The sequence below is a fragment of the Bos indicus x Bos taurus genome, chromosome X (assembly GCF_003369695.1).
Source record: "Bos indicus x Bos taurus breed Angus x Brahman F1 hybrid chromosome X, Bos_hybrid_MaternalHap_v2.0, whole genome shotgun sequence".
NCBI lineage: Eukaryota > Metazoa > Chordata > Mammalia > Artiodactyla > Bovidae > Bos > Bos indicus x Bos taurus.
In genome coordinates, this window is record NC_040105.1 from 6,976,067 (window position 1) to 6,995,478 (window position 19,412).

At 53.0% G+C, this 19,412-nt stretch overlaps 1 protein-coding gene across 9 annotated transcripts in view; it reads left to right on the forward strand.

Moving 5' to 3' along the window:
• SHROOM2 (shroom family member 2) overlaps positions 1-19,412 on the forward strand; it is a 141,088-nt gene that overhangs the window by 114,900 nt on the left and 6,776 nt on the right. For 7 of the 9 annotated variants that reach the window (XM_027533603.1, XM_027533604.1, XM_027533602.1 and 4 more), the window contains 3 exons: positions 4,373-4,891; positions 9,267-9,788; positions 11,582-11,753. In XM_027533603.1, the coding sequence (XP_027389404.1) occupies positions 4,373-4,891; positions 9,267-9,788; positions 11,582-11,753 (1,213 nt within the window). Of the gene's footprint in view, positions 1-336; positions 389-4,372; positions 4,892-9,266; positions 9,789-11,581; positions 11,754-19,412 lie in introns of those variants that run through there. The other 2 variants (XM_027533606.1, XM_027533608.1) reach the window with 2 other exon arrangements.

Below are 19,412 nucleotides of genomic sequence, written 5' to 3' on the forward strand. Positions count from 1 at the left end.
CACCACAAAGACTCCAGGCAGCCAAATAAATAAATTAAAAAAAAAATTTTTTTTCAAATCTGTGACTTGACAGGCAAGTGTGTTTCATTGTTGACCTGCATTTCCTTGGTGATTAGCAGAGTTCTTCGTGTGTTATTATCTGCACGTTTGTATTTTTTCTTATGTGCATTACAGTTTGTCTTCCTGCTGACAGTGGGGCCTTTTTTTTTTTTTTTAAATTTTATATTGGAGCATAGTTGATTAATAATAATGCGTTAGTTTCATGTATACAGCAGAGTGATTCGGTATACACGTTCGTGTGTCTGTTGTTTCTTCAAATTCTTTTTTCCCATTTAGGTTGCTGTAGAATACTGAACAGTTCCCTGGGCCGTACAGTAGGTCTTTGGCGGTAATCCGTTTTAAATATAGCTGTGTGTACATGTCCATCCCTACTTCCCAGCTGGTCTGTCCCTCTCCCACCCTTTCCCCCTGGTAAACCTAAGTTCGTTCTCTTAAGTCTGTGAGTCTGTTATGTTTCGTAAATCAGTTTATTTGTACCATTTTTATTTTAGATTCCACGTGTAAGCAATATCATTTTTGAGATTTTTCTTTCTCTGTCTGACTGCAAATGGCATCGTTTCATTAAACCAAATAATCTTCCATTGTATATATGTATCACATATATCCGTCAGTGGACATTCAGGGTGCTTCCATGTCTTGCCTGTTGTCAGTAGTGGGGCAATGAATATTGGGCTGTGTGTATCCTTTCAAATCATGTTTTTCTCTGGGTATATGCCCAGGAGTGGGATGACACGGTCATACACTAGCTTTTTTAGTTTTTGGAGGAACCTAAACACTGGTGGCTGGTTGTATGTGTGCATGCTTGGTTGTGTCTAACTCTTTGCCACCCCACGGACTGTAGCCCACCAGCCTCCTCTGCCCATGGACTTTTCCAGGCAAGAATACTGGAGTGGGTTACCCTTTCCTACCCCAGGGGATGGTTGGTTAGGGTTAGATTTTTTTTTTTAAATTAAAGTATAGTTGCTCTGCAGTGTTTCAGGTGTACAGCAGAAGGATTCAGTTATACATAGAGATTATTATAAGGTATTGAATACAGTTTCCCTGTGCTATACAGTAGGTCCTTGTTGTTTATCCTAGTGTGTATCTGTTAATCCCAGACTTCAGATTTATCCCCGCTGTGGCCTGTTGTAATCTTAATTTTGTTTTGTATGTCTGTGAGTCTGTTTCTGTTTTATAAGTAAGTCTGTTTGTATCATTTTTTAAGATTCCGCATGTAAGTGATATCATACGGTATCTGTCTTTCTCTGGCATACTTATTTCATTTAGTACGTTAATCTCCAGGTCCATCCGTGTTGCTGCAAATGGCATCATTTCATTCTTTTATTCATGGCTAAGTAATATTTGTGTGTGTGTGTGTGTGCGCGCGCCGTTCCCTCCTCCAGGGGAATCTTCCCGACCCAGGGATCGAACCTACGTCTATTATGTCTTATGTTGGCTTTTCCCTGGCTGGCCAGAGGTGACAGTGGGTGACAGGATGTCTGAGCCAAGAGTCACCCTCCTCTGATTGTTGTCTAAAGGCTGTTCCATCTTTTGTAAGCAGACACCTGCTGGACTGTGTATTGTCCTCTGAACCATCCATTGCATCGTTCAAGCTGTTTGGATAACTTTTTTTAAAAAATCAGTGACTTTATTTTTGGCTACACTGGCTCTCTGTTGTTGCATGGGCTTTCTCTAGTTGCGGCGACGTGGGGGGCTACTTTCTAGGTGTGACACTTGGCTTCTCTTGTCGAGGAACCCCCGGGCTGAGTAGTTGTGGCCCCCCGAGCCTTGTTGCCCCACGATGGCAGGTGAAATCTTCCCGGCCCCCCGGGGATTGAACCCATGTCCCGGGCATAGGCGGGCAGATTCTTAACCCCTGGACCCAGCAGGAAAGACTTCACCTTACAACTGCCGCCTGCCCTTTACTTTTAGTATTTAATGCCGACATACAAGGGTACCTTTCTTAGGCTGTTTGAGTTGGCAGAACATTCAAGTTAACTCTCATTTCAGCAGACTGACTTCGCCAGACTGCTCAATGTGTGAACGTTTCTTTTCTCAACATAATGCCTATTTTGGTTAGTTTTTCTGGCCTCCCCGTGTGGCTTGTGGCATCTTGGTTCCCCGAGCAGCAATGAACCCAGGCCCTCTGCAGTCAAAGCACCGAGTTTGAACCACTGGACCACAGGGAATTACCTGGCTTTTTTTTTTTTTTTTTTTTAACTTGTTTGTTTTAAACTAAATTCCCTAAGCTGAGTTAATATTTTATTAATCAGGAAGTGAGTGAAGTGACTCAGTCATGTCCGACTCTTTGCGACCCCATGGACTGTAGCCCACCAAGGTCCTCTGTCCATGGGATTTTCTCCAGGCAAGTGTACTAGAGTGGGTTGCCATTGCCTTCTCCAGGGGATCTTCCCGACCCAGGGATTGAACCCAGGTCTCCCACATTGTAGGCAGATTCTTTACCCATCTGAGGCACCAGGGAAGTCAATTAAGCTGAAAGTGGAGAACAAACCTGCCCACTTGCGGGGGTCCCGAGGGGTGACTGGTGATCTGATGTCTTCGTCCAGTTACCGAACCCTCTGAGCTGCTGTCTTTGGGCTCACGAGCAGGACAGTTGCAGAGTCCGGCCCCCGCTAGACGACAGGGGACGCTGGGGAACTTGGGGGAGGAAGTCGGTGGTCTCCTGTAGACCAGCCGTGGAACCCGGAAGGAACCTTTCTCCTGAGGACACAGCAAGAGAAACATGCCTAGGGAACTCAGCTCTCAGCACAGCCGCCTGGATGGGGTGGGGCCGGCTGCAATGGCAAGGTCTAGAGCAGATGCACCTCCTGGGCGCTGAGCGGGTGCTGGGTGTGTGTGCAGAACTATCCCGTCCCGCACGTCAGGCAGTAGGTGACAGCTCCTCTTGCGCTTATGCTCTGCCTGCTGGCTGGCTGATCACTGCCATCTCGTGGAGTCTCCTCTAACAGCCCTGAGGTCGTCTCAACAGAAGACAGCTCTTCCAGTGGACGGAAGGGTCCATCCGAGGCTCATTTGATGGCTCAGGCCAGAAGAGTGTTTCAGGACAAAGCAGCAGACGCATGGCTGGCTCATTTGTTGGGAGTTTGGTTCTTGTAACACCCATGAGCTTTAATTATGGCCTAGACATATATATATATGCATGTACAATATATATCATAAAGCTTCAGCTTCCCCGGTGGCTCAGATGGTCAAGCATCTGCCTGCAATGTGGGAGACCCGGGTTCTATCCCTGGGTTGGGAAGATCCCCTGGAGAAGGGAACGGCTACCAAAGCATTGATGCTTTGGAACTGTGGTGTTGGAGAAGACTCTTGAGAAGTCTCTTGGACTGCAGGGAGATCCAACCAGTCCATCCTGAAGGAAATCAGTCCTGAATATTCATTGGAAGGACTGATGCTGAAGTGTCAATACTTTGGCCACCTGATGCAAAGAGCTGATTCATTAGAAAAGACCCTGATGCTGGGAAAGATTGAAGGCAGGAGGAGAAGAGGATGACAGAGGATGAGTTGGTTGGATGGTATTCCAGACTCAATGGACATGACTTTGAGCAAGCTCCAGGAGTTGGTGATGGACAGGGAGGCCTGGCGTGCTACAGTCCATGGGGGTCACAACGAGTCAGACACGACTGAGCAACTTCACTTTCACTTTCATATGCATGTACAGAATGCCTGCGTGTGTTTTCCCAGGGTGTGTGTGTGTGTGTGTGTGTGTATGCGTTAAGTATGTGTTAGGGAAAGCTAGAACTGGATATGGAAATGGGTGAGAAGTGAAAGTGTTCGTCACTCAGTCGTGTCCGAATCTTTGCAACCCCACTGCTCCTCCTTCCATGGGGTTTTCCAGGCAAGAGTTCTGGAGTGAGTTGCCATTTCCTTCTCCCTCCCCAAAAAAGGTTTTATCCCTTTGTATATGGCAATTTCCTGAAATAAGTCCCATAAAAATACTGTTGCAGTGTGAAGTGAGTATTTCTCCATATCACCGTTTGAGTGTTTTCACACCCATGTTTTGTTTAATGTTTGTGTGAATTGTATTTTGCCCCCATATGGCAGTGTGTGTGCCCATGTGTGTGCGCCGTCTGTGTACCTCCTCTTCTCTGGTATGACGTGCCAGAGTAGTACCGCCTCATGTGTGTTTGCACCTGATGTCTGCCCGTTTGCAATTGCAGCGGGGACTGGCGTGGGCAGACATGGGTGGATTTAATTCCTTAAAGTCATTGAAGGGAAGTTACCATGCCCTTCACAGAAGGGCGCAGTCGGGTTTGGGGAGGAGAGAGTTCCCAGGAACCCTTGGCTCATTCTTCTTCCTTGCTTCCCCTAGACAAGCAGATGGTCAGCGTTCGGAGGACCACCCAGGAGCACCGCGGGACCCCCGGCAAACCTCTGAACCCCCTGGCAGCAGGGAAGGGCCCGAGGTGTCCCTGGAGGCCCGCGGCCGGGCGGGCACTCTCCCTCGCGATTACCGGTACCTGGAGCCGCGCACGCCCCTGGAGCCACCCGCCCAGGGGCAGGAGCCCCGGCCCCTGAGCGCCGCCGCGACAGCCCGGAGACCCGCCCTACAGAGGCCACAGCCGCCCAAGCGCGAGCTCTGGCCGCCGCCAGGGGACACGCCCAGCCGGCCTCACACCTCCGTGGCCTCCTCGGAGGCGGTGGACACGCGGAGCACGCGGCGCGTGGAGGAGCCCACGGCCCGGCCCTGGCGGGAGGCGCTGCTTCCCGCCCCGTTCCGGCCCCTGCAGACCTCCGCCATGGACAGCTCGCGCTCGCCGTCGCCGCAGTTCGCGCCGCAGAAGCTGACGGACAAGCCCCCTCTGCTCATCCAGGACGAGAATGCTGCCAGGTAGTGTCTCTCCCTACCTTCTTGCCCTGTTTAGGGCTCCCTGCAACTGCCGGAAGGTCCCGTGCATCCTTCCTGGATGTGAACATGTGCCCCCGTCTCGCCCCGCCCCCTGGCGGCCTTGACCCTGCTCCGCATTCTGGCAGCTGGGACTAAAACGGAGAGGACCCCCACGACCTCCCACCCCCTCCAGTGGTCACTTGGATTTTTAACTTGCTGTGGACTTTCCGGCCCCCCAAGGGCCAGAGGGTCAGCATGAGGGTCACAGTTCACTTGCTCAGTCGTGTCTGACTCTTTGAGACCCCATGGACTGTAGCATGCCAGGCCTCCCTTTCCATCACCAACTCCTGGAGTTTACTCAAACTCATACCCACTGAGTCAGTGATGCTATGAAACCATCTCATCCTCTGTCATCCCCTTCTCCTCCCACCTTCAATCTTTCCCAGCGTCAGTGTCTTTCCCAATGAGTCGGCTCTTTGCATCAGATAGCCAAAGGATTGGAGTTTCAGCTTTAGCATCAGTCCTTCCAATGCATTTTCAGGACGGATCTCCTTTAGGATGGACTGGTTGGATCTCCTTGCAGTCTAAGGGACTCTCAAGAGTCTTCTCCACCACCACAGGTCAAAAGTTAATGACAATGCAATACAACCTGTTGCTCCATTGCACCCTGTGGGGCAGGCTGCTAGCACCCTGGACAGCGCAGAGTATGGCTGTTCCATTGTCCCAGGAAAGTTCTGTCGAGTCTTGACTCTACCCGTTTGAAATGCTTGCCTTTTGGTGGTGCTGGGTCTTCCCTGCGGTCACGCTTGCTTTCTCTAGCAGCAGCGAGCAGGGGCTTCTCTTGTCATGGAATTCGAGCTCAGTAGTTGCCTCGTCCCGGCTTTGTCTCTCCAAAGGATGTGTGATCTCTGTGGACCAGGCTTCGAACTCGTGTCTCCTGCATCAGCAGGTGGATTCTTTTACCACTGAGCCACTGGGGAGGTCCCTGAACTTTATTTTACCCCCGAAGACAGTGCCACATGGACGTTAACTGATAGCATCCTGTTTCCCCATGGATGGAGCTACAAGTACAGCTTATCTGGGGGTCAGCATCGCCCTCAGTCATTCTGAATGCAGCTGGCACTTAGAGATCCTTTTTACTGGTCACATTGAGGAGCTCTGAAAAGGAGGAGAAATGATGCTGTGGTTTGAGTGGAGGGTGGAGTTTGTGGGAATGTTGTCGATGAGCTGACGTGGGCCTCTTGGTCCTCGGGCCCTGGTCTGGGACTTGGGTTCCTCTGAGGAACGTGGGTGAGTGTTTGCTCAGTACTCCTGACCTCTGTTGACTTTAGGAAGTTGGGAGGGGGTGTTTCATTTTCTTTCTTGCCCCGAGACAGTGTGGATTTTCTCACTCTTGTCTTTTCCAAGAGTCTGAGAGGAGTTTCCACAAGCAGCAGCAGTACTTCTTGACAGTACCGAGTGGGGGCGTCTTGACGCATCCACTGGTCTCCTGTCTTGTATGTCATTTTTGGGGACCACAGAGGTTTTCTTGAACCAGCGTCCTTTGCTGCGCTGGCCATTGTAGAAGGCCGGGTTCTGGTCAAAGGAGCACAGTGATGGGGCAGATGGTAACCATGCCACTCAGGAGTTTCCTACCAAGAAAGGTGGCTTACCCTGTACCGAGTTCAGTGTCCCCGTCCCCAGGGCCGATGTTACAGGTTGGTGGCAACCTGAGAGAGTGGAATGCCTTTGAGATCCACCATGAACTCTGAGCCAGGGTTCATGAATGGAGACCTGCTCCATGCCCGTCATCAACTACCAACCCGACGGGGAGTAAAACACATCGGACAGGGCGTGCAAGCTGCCTGGTGCTTGTGCAGAGCTCGGAGACGCTCGGGGCTCCCCTGGTGGCTCAGACGGGAAAGAGTCTGCCTGCAATGTGGGAGATGTGGGTTTGATCCCTGGATCGGGAAGATTCCTCCCAGAAAAGGAAATGTAACCCACTCCAGTATTCTTGCCTGGAGAATCCCATGGATAGAGGAGCCTGGCGGGCTACAGTCCACGGGGTCGCAGAGAGTCGGACGCGACTGAGCGACTAACATAGACAGACACAGACACCCGTCTTTTGTCTGTGTGCCTGCTGACTGAGTGCTGCCTCATCTCCCTCCATATCCCATATCTCTCCCCTTGCAGTTACCTCTACCTGGGGAGCCAGCCAGGGCACAGAGCAGCTCCTTTGTCCTGAGACACGCCTGCTCGAATTCAGCAAGCGGGTTGTGCAGTCTTGTTGTGTGCCAGTCCAAGGCAGGGATGCAGAGAGCAGGAAAGTGCAGCCTTCCCACCCTGGGGGGATTTTAGAGAGTAGTCACTCGCTCAGAATAAAAAAATGCATCCACTCTGGTTCTGAAAGCGGGAAGCTTCCTTTGAAATCTTGGACATTCTGAGGTTGGTTTATGTGTTTGCTACAAGGTGGGGACCCTGCCCAGCAGCAGGTGCGAGCCTGAGATATGACGGCTCACAAAAGCATTGGCAGGAGTTTTCCTGGAGCCTGTTTGTGGGTTTGGAGTGTGTGTGTCTGTGAGGAGGGACCCAGGAGGACCTCTTCAGGGTCATTGAGTCACCTCGGGCATCTCAGGCTATGAGAATCTGCCCGTGGGCGGTGTGGTTTATCAGACTTAGGGTGGCATGCCAGGGGCTTCCCTCATAGTCAATAAAGAATCTGCCTGCAATGCAGGAGACCTGGGTTCCATCCCTGGGCCAAGAAAATTCCCTGGAGGACAGCATGGCAACCCATTCCACTATTCTTTCCTGGAGGAATCCCAGGGACAGAGGAGCCTGGAGGGCTACAGTCCACGGGGTCGCAGAGAGTCGGACATGACTGAGTGACTAGAGAGAGTGAGACAGTGGCATGCGGGCTGAGGACTCTCTCGGGACTGGGTGCTGCTGGGGACCGGGCCCTCTGGGCAGAACCATCCAGACTCACTTGGATGGAGCCTGGACAGTGGCCAGGGCCCAGCCCACACTGCATCCTCCACCCCCCCCGGGTCCTGCTTCTCGGCAGGAATGGATGCAACCGGGGCTGTAAGGTCTGGTCTGCTGTGTGGTTTGTCTTTATGTAGAGGGAGCAGCGGAGATGGCAATGGCACCCCACTCCAGTACTCTTGCCTGGAAAATCCGTGGACGGAGGACCCTGGTGGGCCACAGTCCATGGGGTCGCTAAGAGTCGAACATGACTGAGCGACTTCACTTTTACTTTTCACTTTTATGCACTGTAGAAGGAAATGGCAACCCACTCCAGTGTTCTTGCCTGGAGAATCCCAGGGGTGGGGGAGCCTGGTAGGCTGCCATCTATGGGGTCGCACAGAGTCGGACACGACTGAAGTGACTTAGCAGCAGCAGCAGCAGAGGGAGCAGCTCATCAAACTTCCTGAACGTGGAAGTCTGCATGGGTTTCAAGAGGAGAGGTAGTTGTGATCAGGAATGACCTGGAAAACCTGCTTTGTCAGAAAGGGTATCACAGGCTGCAGAGGATTTGTTTCTAGTGCTTTGTTTTTTTTTTTTTTTTTTCCCCAATCAAGTTTCCCCACAAAACGAGGGCTGGTGTGGAGATGTAAATACATGCTGAGTAGGGCTTCCCTGGTGGCTCAGCTGGTAAAGAATCCTCCTACAACGTGGGAGACCTGGGTTTGATCCCTGGGTTGGGAAGTTCCCCTGGAGAGGGGAAAGGCTACCCACTGCAGTGTTCTGGCCTGGAGAATCCCATGGACTGTGTAGGCCAGAGGATCTCAAAGAGTCGGACTTGCACTTTCACTTTCACTCACTCCAGTATTCTTGGGCTTCCCTTGTGGCTCAGATGGTAAAGAATTCGCCTGCAATGTGGGAGACCCGGGTTCGATCCCTGGGTTGGGAAGATCTCCTGGAGAAGGAAAAGTCTATCCACTCTGATATTCTGGCCTGGAGAATTCCATGGACTGTATAGCCATGGGGTCGCAAAGAGTTGCACACGACTGAGCGACTTTCACTTCACTTCACTAAGTCACTAGTAGGTGGGGAGGGTTTCTATGCGTGGAGGGAAAAGCATGCAATGAAGAGGGGTCTTGCCTATGTTTTCCTGCTTGGGTGCAATGCTGGAATTTTCCTTCTCAAGTTGAACACCTTGAGGCAGAGGAGGGTCAAGAGACCCAAGTTGAGGGGCCAGGGGCAGGAACTCCTAGATCTTGTCTCCCCAATCCTGGAACCTGTGACCTGCATGGGCCCATCTTTTGAGCTGGGCTTCCCTGTCTGGAAGGCCCCCCCTCCCCCCACCGTGGGACCAGCTGATTGGCTCATCTGAGTTCTGATCATTGAGCCGTGCCTGGGGCCACGACGTGTCTCCAGAGGACGACCCTTGTCTTGGCAGAATCGAGCGGGTGATGGACAACAACAGCACGGTGAAGATGGTGCCCATCAAGATAGTGCATTCGGAGAGCCAGCCGGAGAAGGAGAGCCGCCAGGCACTGGCCCGCGTCCCCGAGCCACCGCCGCTGCCCCGGGGCCTCGAGCGGGACCAGATCAAGACGCTCAGCACGTCTGAGCAGTCCTACTCACGCTTCTGCCCCTACAGCCGCCAGGGTGCCGAGCCCCAGCCCGCCACCGGCGCCCTGGGGCCCCCCGCCAAGGAAGGCCGGGCCTCCCCTCCTGTGCTCAGCTACGTGAAGGCCAAAGACAGGACCGCCGACGACCTCAAGTCAGAGGAGCTGGCCCGCGAGATCGCGGGCAGGGATAAGTCGCTGGCGGACATCCTAGACCCGGGCGTGAGGATGAGAACCACCATGGACCTCATGGAGGGCATCTTCCCCAAAGACGAGCACCTCCTGGAAGGCGCACAGCAACGGAGGAAGCTGCTGCCCAAGGGGCCCTCGCCCAGGACGGCGGAGGAGAGGTGAGTACACCACCCCACCCACCTCCGCCCCTGTCCTTCCCTGAGTGCGGTTCTAACCTTTCTGGGGCCCGTGACGTCAGTTGGGCAAAGAGGGAAAAGCCATGTTTCTAGCAATGCCCATGGGGCTTTTTCTCTGCTGTCGGCCCTTGGGACACTTGGCAATGTCGGAGACGCTTCTAGTTGTCACCCCTGGGTGAGTGGAGGTCAGGGATGGTGCTCATCAACCTATGAGGCACAGGACGACCCCCCACCCCAACAAACAGCGGTCCAACGCCAAAGGTCACTAGTGCTGAGGTGCAGAGGCTTGTTACAGAGAAGTGAAAGCTGAGGCTACGGAGGATATGTGTTTACACAGGAGGCCTTCTGTTATGTATTTAGCTGAGGGGGTGAATTTGCTGTAATTCGGTCGCACAGAGTCGGACACAACTGAAGCGACTTAGCAGCAGCAGCACCAGCAGCATTCTGTATAGAGGGCTGGGGAGGAGCTTCCCTGGTGGCTTAGATGGTAAAGAATCCACTTGCAATGGGGGAGACCTGGGTTCGATCCCTGGGTTGGGAAGATCCCCTGGAGAAGGGAATGGCCACCCACTCCAGTATTCTTGCCTGGAGAATCCCATAGACAGAGGAGCCTGGCGGGCTACAGTCCGTGGGGTCGCAAACAGTGGGACATGACTGAGCTGCTTTCACTTAACATTCACATTTGGAGGCTGGAAGTCACAGATGGCAGTGACATTTCTTGCTTGTTGTTACGACCGGAGATATTATCATTTCAGAGTACTCCAGGGGATCTTTGGTTGGGAAGATCCCCTGGAGAAGGAAATGGCCACCCACTCCAGTATTCTGACCTGGAGAATCACACAGAGCAGCCTGGTGGGCCACACTCCCCGGGGGTCGCCAAGAATGGGATGCGACTGAGTGACTAAGAGTTTCACGTGTTTCGTTCTGTAAAGGACCCTCTCTAGCCTCTTGTATTCAGTCACCTGCCCACAAAGGTGCACCTGCTTACATCTGTCCTGTTGGTGCACGTGGTCTCGGTGAGCATCGCTGATCAATAGTAGGCAGGAGCACGAATGTCGTGTAGCAGACAGGGGCTCAGAGGCCGCAAATGTGGCTGCTGGTGGAAGGAAGCCCAGTCAACTTGGGGCCTGTGGCCACACTTAGAGTGGCAACAGACAGCTCCCCATAGACCTCAGGCTCCCCGAGAAAATGATCTGTGCCCTCCTCCCCCGCAGGTGGGGCTTTGGGTACCATTGGCAGGGGGTTCTAGTTCTCGGTGGCTTCCCTGGTAGCTCAGACTGTAAAGCATCTGCCTGCAATGTGTGAGACCCAGGTTCGATCCCTGGGTTGGGAAGATCCCCTGGAGAAGGAAATGGCATCCCACTCCAGTATTCTGGCCTGGAAAATCCCATGGACAGAGGAGCCTGGGGGGCTACAGTCTGTGGGGTTGCTAAGAGTCAGACATGACTGAGCAACTTTGTAGTTCTGGCCTCAGCACCTGCCCTTTCCACACTTTTGTTTGCTTGGTTGATTGATTTTTTTGGCATACCCCCTAGCATGTGGGGTCTTTACTTCCCGACTAAGGCATCAAACTCTTGTCCCCTGCGTTGGAAGGCAGAGTCTTAGCCACTGGACCACCAGCGAAGCCCACTCTGTCCCTGCTTCTGCTGTCTCCTCTCTTCTGGCTCGTGTCCTTTCATCAGCCCCATGGTTCGCAGGTCCCAGCCCAGGTTTCAGGTGTGTCTATGGGCACATGATTGGAGCTAATGTGGACGTTCTGCTGTTTTGTTCCCTAGGAGGGAGGAGACCAGTGTGCTGGCAGCCGCACCCTTGGCCACCAACTCCGCCTACTACAGCACGTCAGCTCCCAAGGCGGAGCTGCTGATAAAGATGAAGGACCTGCAGGAGCAGCAGGAGCCAGAGGAGGACTCAGGCAGTGACTTGGACCACGACCTGTCAGTCAAAAAGGTAGGGAGGCCGAAATCCGGATGAGAACGTGCTGGTGGGAGGCCGATGGTGGCCCTCGGGTCCACCCCCAGCCTGGCCCTGCACCATGCACCATTTGTGTTGGGCGCGATGCTGACATTTGGGCCTGCGTGTGAAGCCTTTTGTGGAAGAGGCTTCTGTCCTAAGGAGGTCTCTCCACAGGACCTCTGTGCTGTCGCTCTGTCATAAGATCCAGTGTCAAGAGAACTTGGTGGCCACCAGGCTCTTTCATTTTAAGCTCAACTGGTAATAATGTCTCTTCTATCCCAGTTGAAACCCAAGGGGCTTAACTATATCACCTTCAGCAGGGTCCATACCGTCTCTGAGTACCAGTTTCAAATTCCTGTGATCAGGTAATAAATTCAACAGCAGGTCGTAAAGAGCTGTGTTAACCAAAAAGCAGCCCTTGTTCAACTCCAGAAACTAACCAGGCCCTTGGGGATACAGCAGCAACACGCAAATAGTCATTCCTTCCCTGAAGGCACTGTGTTTTTGCAGCACAAAAACAAACACACCATACATGGCCCACGGGCCACACCCGGCCCCCAACCTGCTGTTGTCAATAAAGTTTTATTTAAAGACAGCCAATTCATTCATTTACATACGGCCTCAACATATTGTATTACATATGGCCTTTATGTTTATGGTTCTATTGTATTATATATGGTATTACATTTATGATACTATAAGTGATGTTGAGTAGTGGCTGTGTGGCCTCTGAAGTCTAAAATATTCACTGGCTCTTTACAGAAAATGTTTGCACACATATAATGTAATCGGTCAGAAAAGGAAAACAGTGAAGGCATACAGAGATAATAGGAGTGTGATTGTAGAGAAGGCTCTGATGAAGTCATGATGCAGAAAAACCTGGAGGGACATGAGGGAGTGTCCGGTTCTGTCAGGGACTGGGTTGGGGCCGGGGGGCGGGGCCAGCACGTACAAAGGCCCTGGGGTAAGAGGTATGTGACATGTTGGGAAGGCAGCAGAGACCACTGGCTGGAACACTGGAAAGGAGGAGGGGCGGTTGTAGATGTAGGTCAGGGAGCCAGAGGGTGGACCAGGAGGAAGGGGGATGGGAGGTGAGGTCAGGGAGCAGTGGCTGAAGCTGTGTGCACAAGGAGGGAAGATGGAACAGGAGGTCAGGGCCTTGTGGCGGGAGCTCCATGGAGATTGGAGGGGCGAATTGGAGATAACAGTCTAGGACCTGTGGCTGCAGCTGTGTGGACAGGGGGGAAGATGATGATTGGAGAGGATGTCAGGAACTAGTGACTGGAGACGTGTGGATAAAGAAGAACAAGACTGGAGAGACGGTCAGGCTGCTTGAGCTGTAGTTTTGTAGATGAGGAGGGACGATTGGCCATAATATCGTAAGACAAGTGGCTGGACCCGTGTGAACAAGGATGCAGAGGTTTGGAGAGGAAGTTAGAGACCAGTTGGCTGGAGCCATGTGGACACGGAGCCGGAGGATTTGAAAGGAAGTTGAGGACCAGTGGCTGGAGGAAGAGGATTGTAGACAATTGTCAGGGACAGGGTGCCAGAGCCCTGTAATCAAGAATGAGGAGGATTGCAGTTCAGGTCGGTGACCACTAGATGGAGCTGTGTAGACAAAGGGGAATGAGACATAAAGTGAGTTGCTGGAGCTGTGTGGACAAGGATGATTGGAGATGTGGCCAGACCAGTGGCTGGGGCCTTGTGGACAAGGAGGAGAAGGACCCCAGAGGAGGTCAGGGACTTGTGTCTGGAGATGTTTCAACAAGCAGGTGGAAGGATTTGTGATCAATAGTCAAGGGGGACCAGTGGCTGCTGCTGTGTGAAGGGTGAGGCGGGTTGGAGATAAAAGTCGGGACAAAGTGGCTGGACCTGGGTGCACAAGGAGCAGAAAGGCTGGAGATGAAGTCAGTAAAAACGAGGCCAGACTTGGATTAATAAGGATTAGGAGGTTTGGAGATTTTTAAGTCAGGGACCAGGGGCTGGGGCTTTGTGACAAAGAAGAGACAGAATGGAAAGGCAATCTGGGACCAGTGGCTTGAGCTACTGGACTAGAAAGAAGCTTTGGCCTGAGGTCAGGGACCAGCAACTGGACCTTTGTGGACAAGGGGGAGGAATTTTGGAGAGGAGGTCAGGAACCAGTGAGTGGAACTGTGTGTATAAGGAAGAGCAGGATGGGAGAGAGGGATCAGGGTCCCATAGCTGTCACTATATAGATGAGGAGGGAAGATAAAGTCATAGACAGGTGGCTGGACCTGTGTGAACAAGGATGAGGGGGGTTTTTAGAGGAAATCAGGGACCTGTGGCTGGGACTGTGGGAGCCAGGATGAGGAGGATCACAGTTCAGGTCAGTGACCACGTGATGGAGTCGTGTCAGCAGAATGGAAGGGGTTTGAGAGACAAGGTTAGGGACCTTGTCAGTTGCTGTAGCTTGTATAGACAGGGAGGAGGACTCTTGTAGAGAAAGTCAGGGGACAGGTGGCTGGAGTTGCATTGACCTGGAGCGGGAGGATAGGAAGAAAGGCAGGGACCAATGGCTGGAAGCCCTCTGCACAAGGCTGACAAGGAGTGGAGGGGAAGTCGGGGAGCCATGGTTGGAGCTTTGGGGACAGAGGAGGAAGTCTGGAGATGCACTCAGGTGGCCGTGCCTGATGCTGTTTGGTCAAGGAGGAGGAAGATAGGAGATGCAGTCGGGCCATGGGTGGAGCTATGTGGACAAGGAGGAGGAAACACATAGACAATGTCAGGGACCAGTTGCTGGAGCTGTTTGGACATGGAGCAGGAGGATTGGAAAGGAAGCGGAGGCGCGGAAAGGAAACCAGTGGCTAGGTAGGCTCTCTGTCCAGGGAGACGGAGGACTGCGGATTAAGAAAGGCAGCAGTGGCTGGAGCTGTGTCTACAAAAAGGACAATTGGAGATAATGTCAGTGACAGGGGGCCACGCCTGTGTGAGCACGGATGCGGAGGTTCATCAATAACTCACAGACCACTGGCTGGGACTGCACGGGTGTGAATGAGGAGGAGTGCAGTTCAGCTCAGTTCAGTTCAGTCGCTCAGTCGTGTCTGACTCTTTGCGACTCCATGAACCGCAGCATGCCAGGCCTCCCTGTCCATCGCCAGCTCCTGGAGTTTACCCAAACTCATCTCTGTTGAGTCGGTGATGCCATCCAGCCATCTCATCCTCTGTCAACCCCTTCTCCTCCCACCTTCAATCTCTCCCTACATCAGGGTCTTTTCCAGTGAGTCAGTTCTTTGCATCAGTTGGCCAAAGTATTGGAGTTTCAGCTTCAGCATCAGTCATTCCAATGAACACTCAGGACTGATTTCCTTTAGGATGGACTGGTTGGATCTCCTTGCAATTCCAGGGACCCTCAAGACTCTTCTCCACCACAGTTCAAAAGCGTCCATTCTGTGGCAGTGCGACTCAGTGACCACCAGATGAAGCTGTGCTGCTGCTGCTAAGTCGCTTCAGTTGTGTCCGACTCTGTGCGAGCCCATAGTCGGCAGCCCACCAGGCTCCCCTGTCCCTGGGATTCTCCAGGCAAGAACACTGGAGTGGGTTGCCATTTCCTTCTCCAATGCGTGAAAATGAAAAGTGAAAGTGAAGTCGCACAGTCGTGTCCGACTCTTCGCAACCCCAACGCCATGGACTGCAGCCTACCAGGCTCCTCTGTCCATGGTATTTTCCAGGCAAGAGTACTGGAGTGGGGTGCCATTGCCATCTCCGAGATGAAGCTGTGTAGACAGAGAGAAAGGGGAGTGAGAGGCAAGGTGAGGGACCAGTGGCTGGAGCTGTGTGGACAAGGAGGAGAGGGGTTGGAGAGGAGATCATTGACTTGTGGCCGAAGTGTGGACAGGAAGCTGGAGAGGAGGTCAGGCAGCAGTGGCTTGGCCAGTGTTGAGAAGGCATAGGAAAGACTGAAGGACTTGTCTGGGGAGGTATGCGGACAAGAGGACGGAGACTGGAGGGAGTCAGGGACTCGTGGCTGTATCTTTGTGGACACAGACAAAGAGGATTGCAGATGAGGTCAGGGACTGGTCACTGGAGCGGCGTGGACTTGGGGCAGGATTGTAGAGGAAGTCAAGGACAGGTGGCCGGAGATGTCTGTACAGGCAGGAGGACCTCCGGTGACAAAGTCAGGGACTGGTGGCTGGAGCTGTGTGAACGAGGATGAGCAGGACTGCGGTTCAGGTCAGCAACCACTACAAGGACCTGTGTGGAAAAGACAACGTGTTGTGGGAGACGAGGTCAGAGGCAATGCGTGGAGTTACGTGCACAGGGCGGTGGGTCTGTGAGGTCGCCAGGGACCTATGGGTGTGGCTTTTGTGAATACCAGAAGGTCAGGAACCATTGGCTGGAGCTGTGTGGACAGGGTTTGATAAGATGGGAAGGAGGGCCAGGACCAGTGGCTTTGAGTTATTGGAGATGGACTAAGAATAGATTATGGGCTTCCCGTGTAGCTCAGTTGGTAAAGAATCTGCCTACAATGCAGGATATCTGGGTTCGATTCCTGGGTTGGGAAGATGCCCCTGGAGAAAGAAATGGCAACCCACTCCAGTATTCTTGCCCGGAGAATCCTCATGGACTGTGTAGCCTGCCAGGCTCGTCTGTCCATGGGATTGCAAGAGTCAGACACGACTTAGCGACTAAACCAACACCAACAAGAATAGATTGGAGAGGTCAGAGGTTAGGGTTAGGGTTAGGGTTAGGGTTAGACTAGGGTGATGGAAAATTTGAGACAAGGTCAGCGACTTGTGCCTGGCTCTCTTTGCAGAGGAGGAAGAGGATGGTAGATGAGGGCAGGGACCAGTAAGTTGGAGCTGTGTGGATTCGGCACAGGAGACGCGCAGAGGAGGCCATGAAACATGGTTGGGGCTCAGTGTTCGGGGAGGAAATGATTCGTAGTCAAGGCAAGGACTGGTGGCTGGACCGCTGTGTGCAAGGATGAGGACAGCTGCACTTCGTGCCTTTGACCACTAGATGGCGATGTGGGGGAAAAGGGATGCCCATGAGAGATAAGGTGAGGGACCCTTGATGGGAGCTTTGTGTTCAAGGAGGAGGTTAATTGACAGGTCGCCAGGGACCTATAGATGCAGCTGTGCAAACACAAGGAGTAGTCACGGAGCACAGTTAGGGGACCATTGGCTGGAGCTGTGTGGACAAGCAAGAGGAAGATTGGAGAGTAGGTCAGGCACTGGCCACGGAAGCTGTGTGAAGAGGGGGAAGAAAAAGGGGGGGAAGTTAGTCACACAGTCATGTCTGACTGTGACCCCAAGGACTGTAGACAGCCTGGCTCCTCTGTCCGTGGGATTCTCCAGGGCAAGAAAACTGGAGTGGGTTGCCATGCCCTTCCCCAGTAGATCTTCCTGACCCAGGGATTGAACCTGGGTCTCCAGCATTGCAGGCAAATTTTTTACCCACTGAGCCAGCAGGGAAGCCCAGCACAAGAGGGAAAGACTGGACATAAAGTCTGGGAAATAAGGCCAGAGCTGTGTGAAAAGGATGTGGCATTTTGGAGATGAGGTCAGGTACCAGTGGCTGGGATTGTGAGGACAAGGATAAAGAGGACTGCAGTTCAGGTCAGTTGAATCAGTTCACTTACACAGCCACATAGACAAAAAGGAATGGCAATGCTAGACAGTGCTGTGTAGACGAAAGGAACGGTACTGTGTAGACAAAAGGAGTCATGTATGGATTTGAGAGCTGGACTGTGAAGAAAGCTGAGCACCAAAGAATGGATGCTTTTGAACTGTGGTGTTAGAGAAGACTCGTGAGGGTCCCTTGGACTGCAAGGGGATCCAACCAGTCCATCCTAAAGGAGATCAGTCCTGACTGTTCATTAGGTAGGACTGATGCTGAAGCTGAAACTCCAATACTTTGGCCACCTGATGCTAAGAACTGACTCATTACAAAACACCCTGATGTTGGGAAAGATTGAGGGCAGGCGGAGAAGGGGACGACAGAGGATGAGATGGTTGGATGGCATCACCGACTCAATGGACATGAGTTTGCGCAAGCTCCGGGAGTTGGTGATGGACAGGGAGGCCTGGCATGCTGCAGCCCATGGGGTCTCGAAGAGGCAGACATGACTGAGCAACTGAGCTGAAGGGTGAGGAGGTTTGCAGTTTAGGTCAGTGACTTCAAGATGGAACTGTGTGGAAAAGAGGAAGACTGATGAGAGAGGAGGTCAGGGACCTGTTCCTGGCCTTGTGTGTGGACAAGGAGAAGGGGGGATTTGTGAGTGGCCAGGGACATGTGGGTGCAGCTGTGTGAACACGATCAGGAATGGATGGGGGTTCAGGGACCAGTTCCTCGAGCTGTGCTGACTCGGAAGGAGAGGACTGGAGATGAGTTCAGTGACCTGTTGCTGGAGCTGTGTGGACAAGGAGGAGGACATCTGGAGAAGAGATCGGGGACCAGCGGCTGGAGCTTTGGGAACACGAGGTGGGAGGATCAGAAAGCAAAGTCAAAGACCAAGTGGCTAGGGCTCTGTACCAGGAGGAAGACGATTGTGTGGGAGGACAGGGACCCATGGCTAGAACTCTCTGTACAAGGAGGAGCGCAGATAAAGTCAGGTTCCGGTGCCTGGAGTGGTGTGTTCAAGTGGAAGGAAGGCTGCAGATGAAGTCAGGGAAAGGTGGCCGGATCTGTGTGAAGGAGGATGGGGAGGTTTGTAGATGAAGTCGGTCGGGGGCTGTGTGGACAAGGATCAGGAGGATAGCAGATAAGGTCAAGGATTCATGGTTGGAGCTGTGCAGACCAGGGGCAGAGGACTGAAAGAGAACTCGCCGACCCTTGGTGAAAACTCTGTGTCCGAGGAAGAGGAGGCTCGCAGATAAAGTCAGCCACCAGTGGCTGCAACAGGGCGTTACAAGTAGGAGGAGGTTTTGAGATAAAGTCGGGGACAGGCAGCCCGACCTGTGTGAACAGTATGGGAAGGCTTGTTGTACATTAAGGCAGGCCCCAGCGCCTGGGACTGTGTGGACAAAGATGAGGAGGATAGTAGTTGAGGTCAGAGACCGCTAGTTTAGCTGTGTAGACAGACACCTAGTGGGGTGGGGTTGGGGGGTGGGGGGCGGGGTTCCCAGGCAGCTCATTGGTAAAGAATCCGCCTACCAATACAGGAGGCAAAGGTTCGATTCCCGGGTCTAGAAGATCCCCTTGAGTAGGAAGTGGTGACCTGCTCCAGTATTCTGGCTGGGGAAACCCCGTGGACGGAGGAGCCTGGCGGGCTACAGCCCATTATTCAATGTCAATGCATTGGACGTGACTGAGCACGCACACAGGCTTACAGGCAGTGAGGGATGAGGCTGGAGCTGCGTGAACACAGAAAAGGATTATCGGGGTGGACTATTCTGGGATCAGTGGTTGGACCTGTGAGGACACGAATGGGACAGGGTTGCAGAGGGCAGGGACTTGTGGCTGAACGTCAGAGGAATGACTGGAGATGAGATCGAGGGTCATGGGTTGTGTCTGGAGGTGTGCTGACAGGGAGGAAGAGGACTGCACATCCAGGCGGTGGGCCAGTGCTGGAAGCCGTGTGAACAGGGAGGAGGCGGCTTGCATGTAAGGTCATTGACTACCAGATGCAGCCGTGTAAACGAAGGGGGCTGGGACATGTGCTCAGGGACTTGAGGTCAGGGAGCGGTGCAG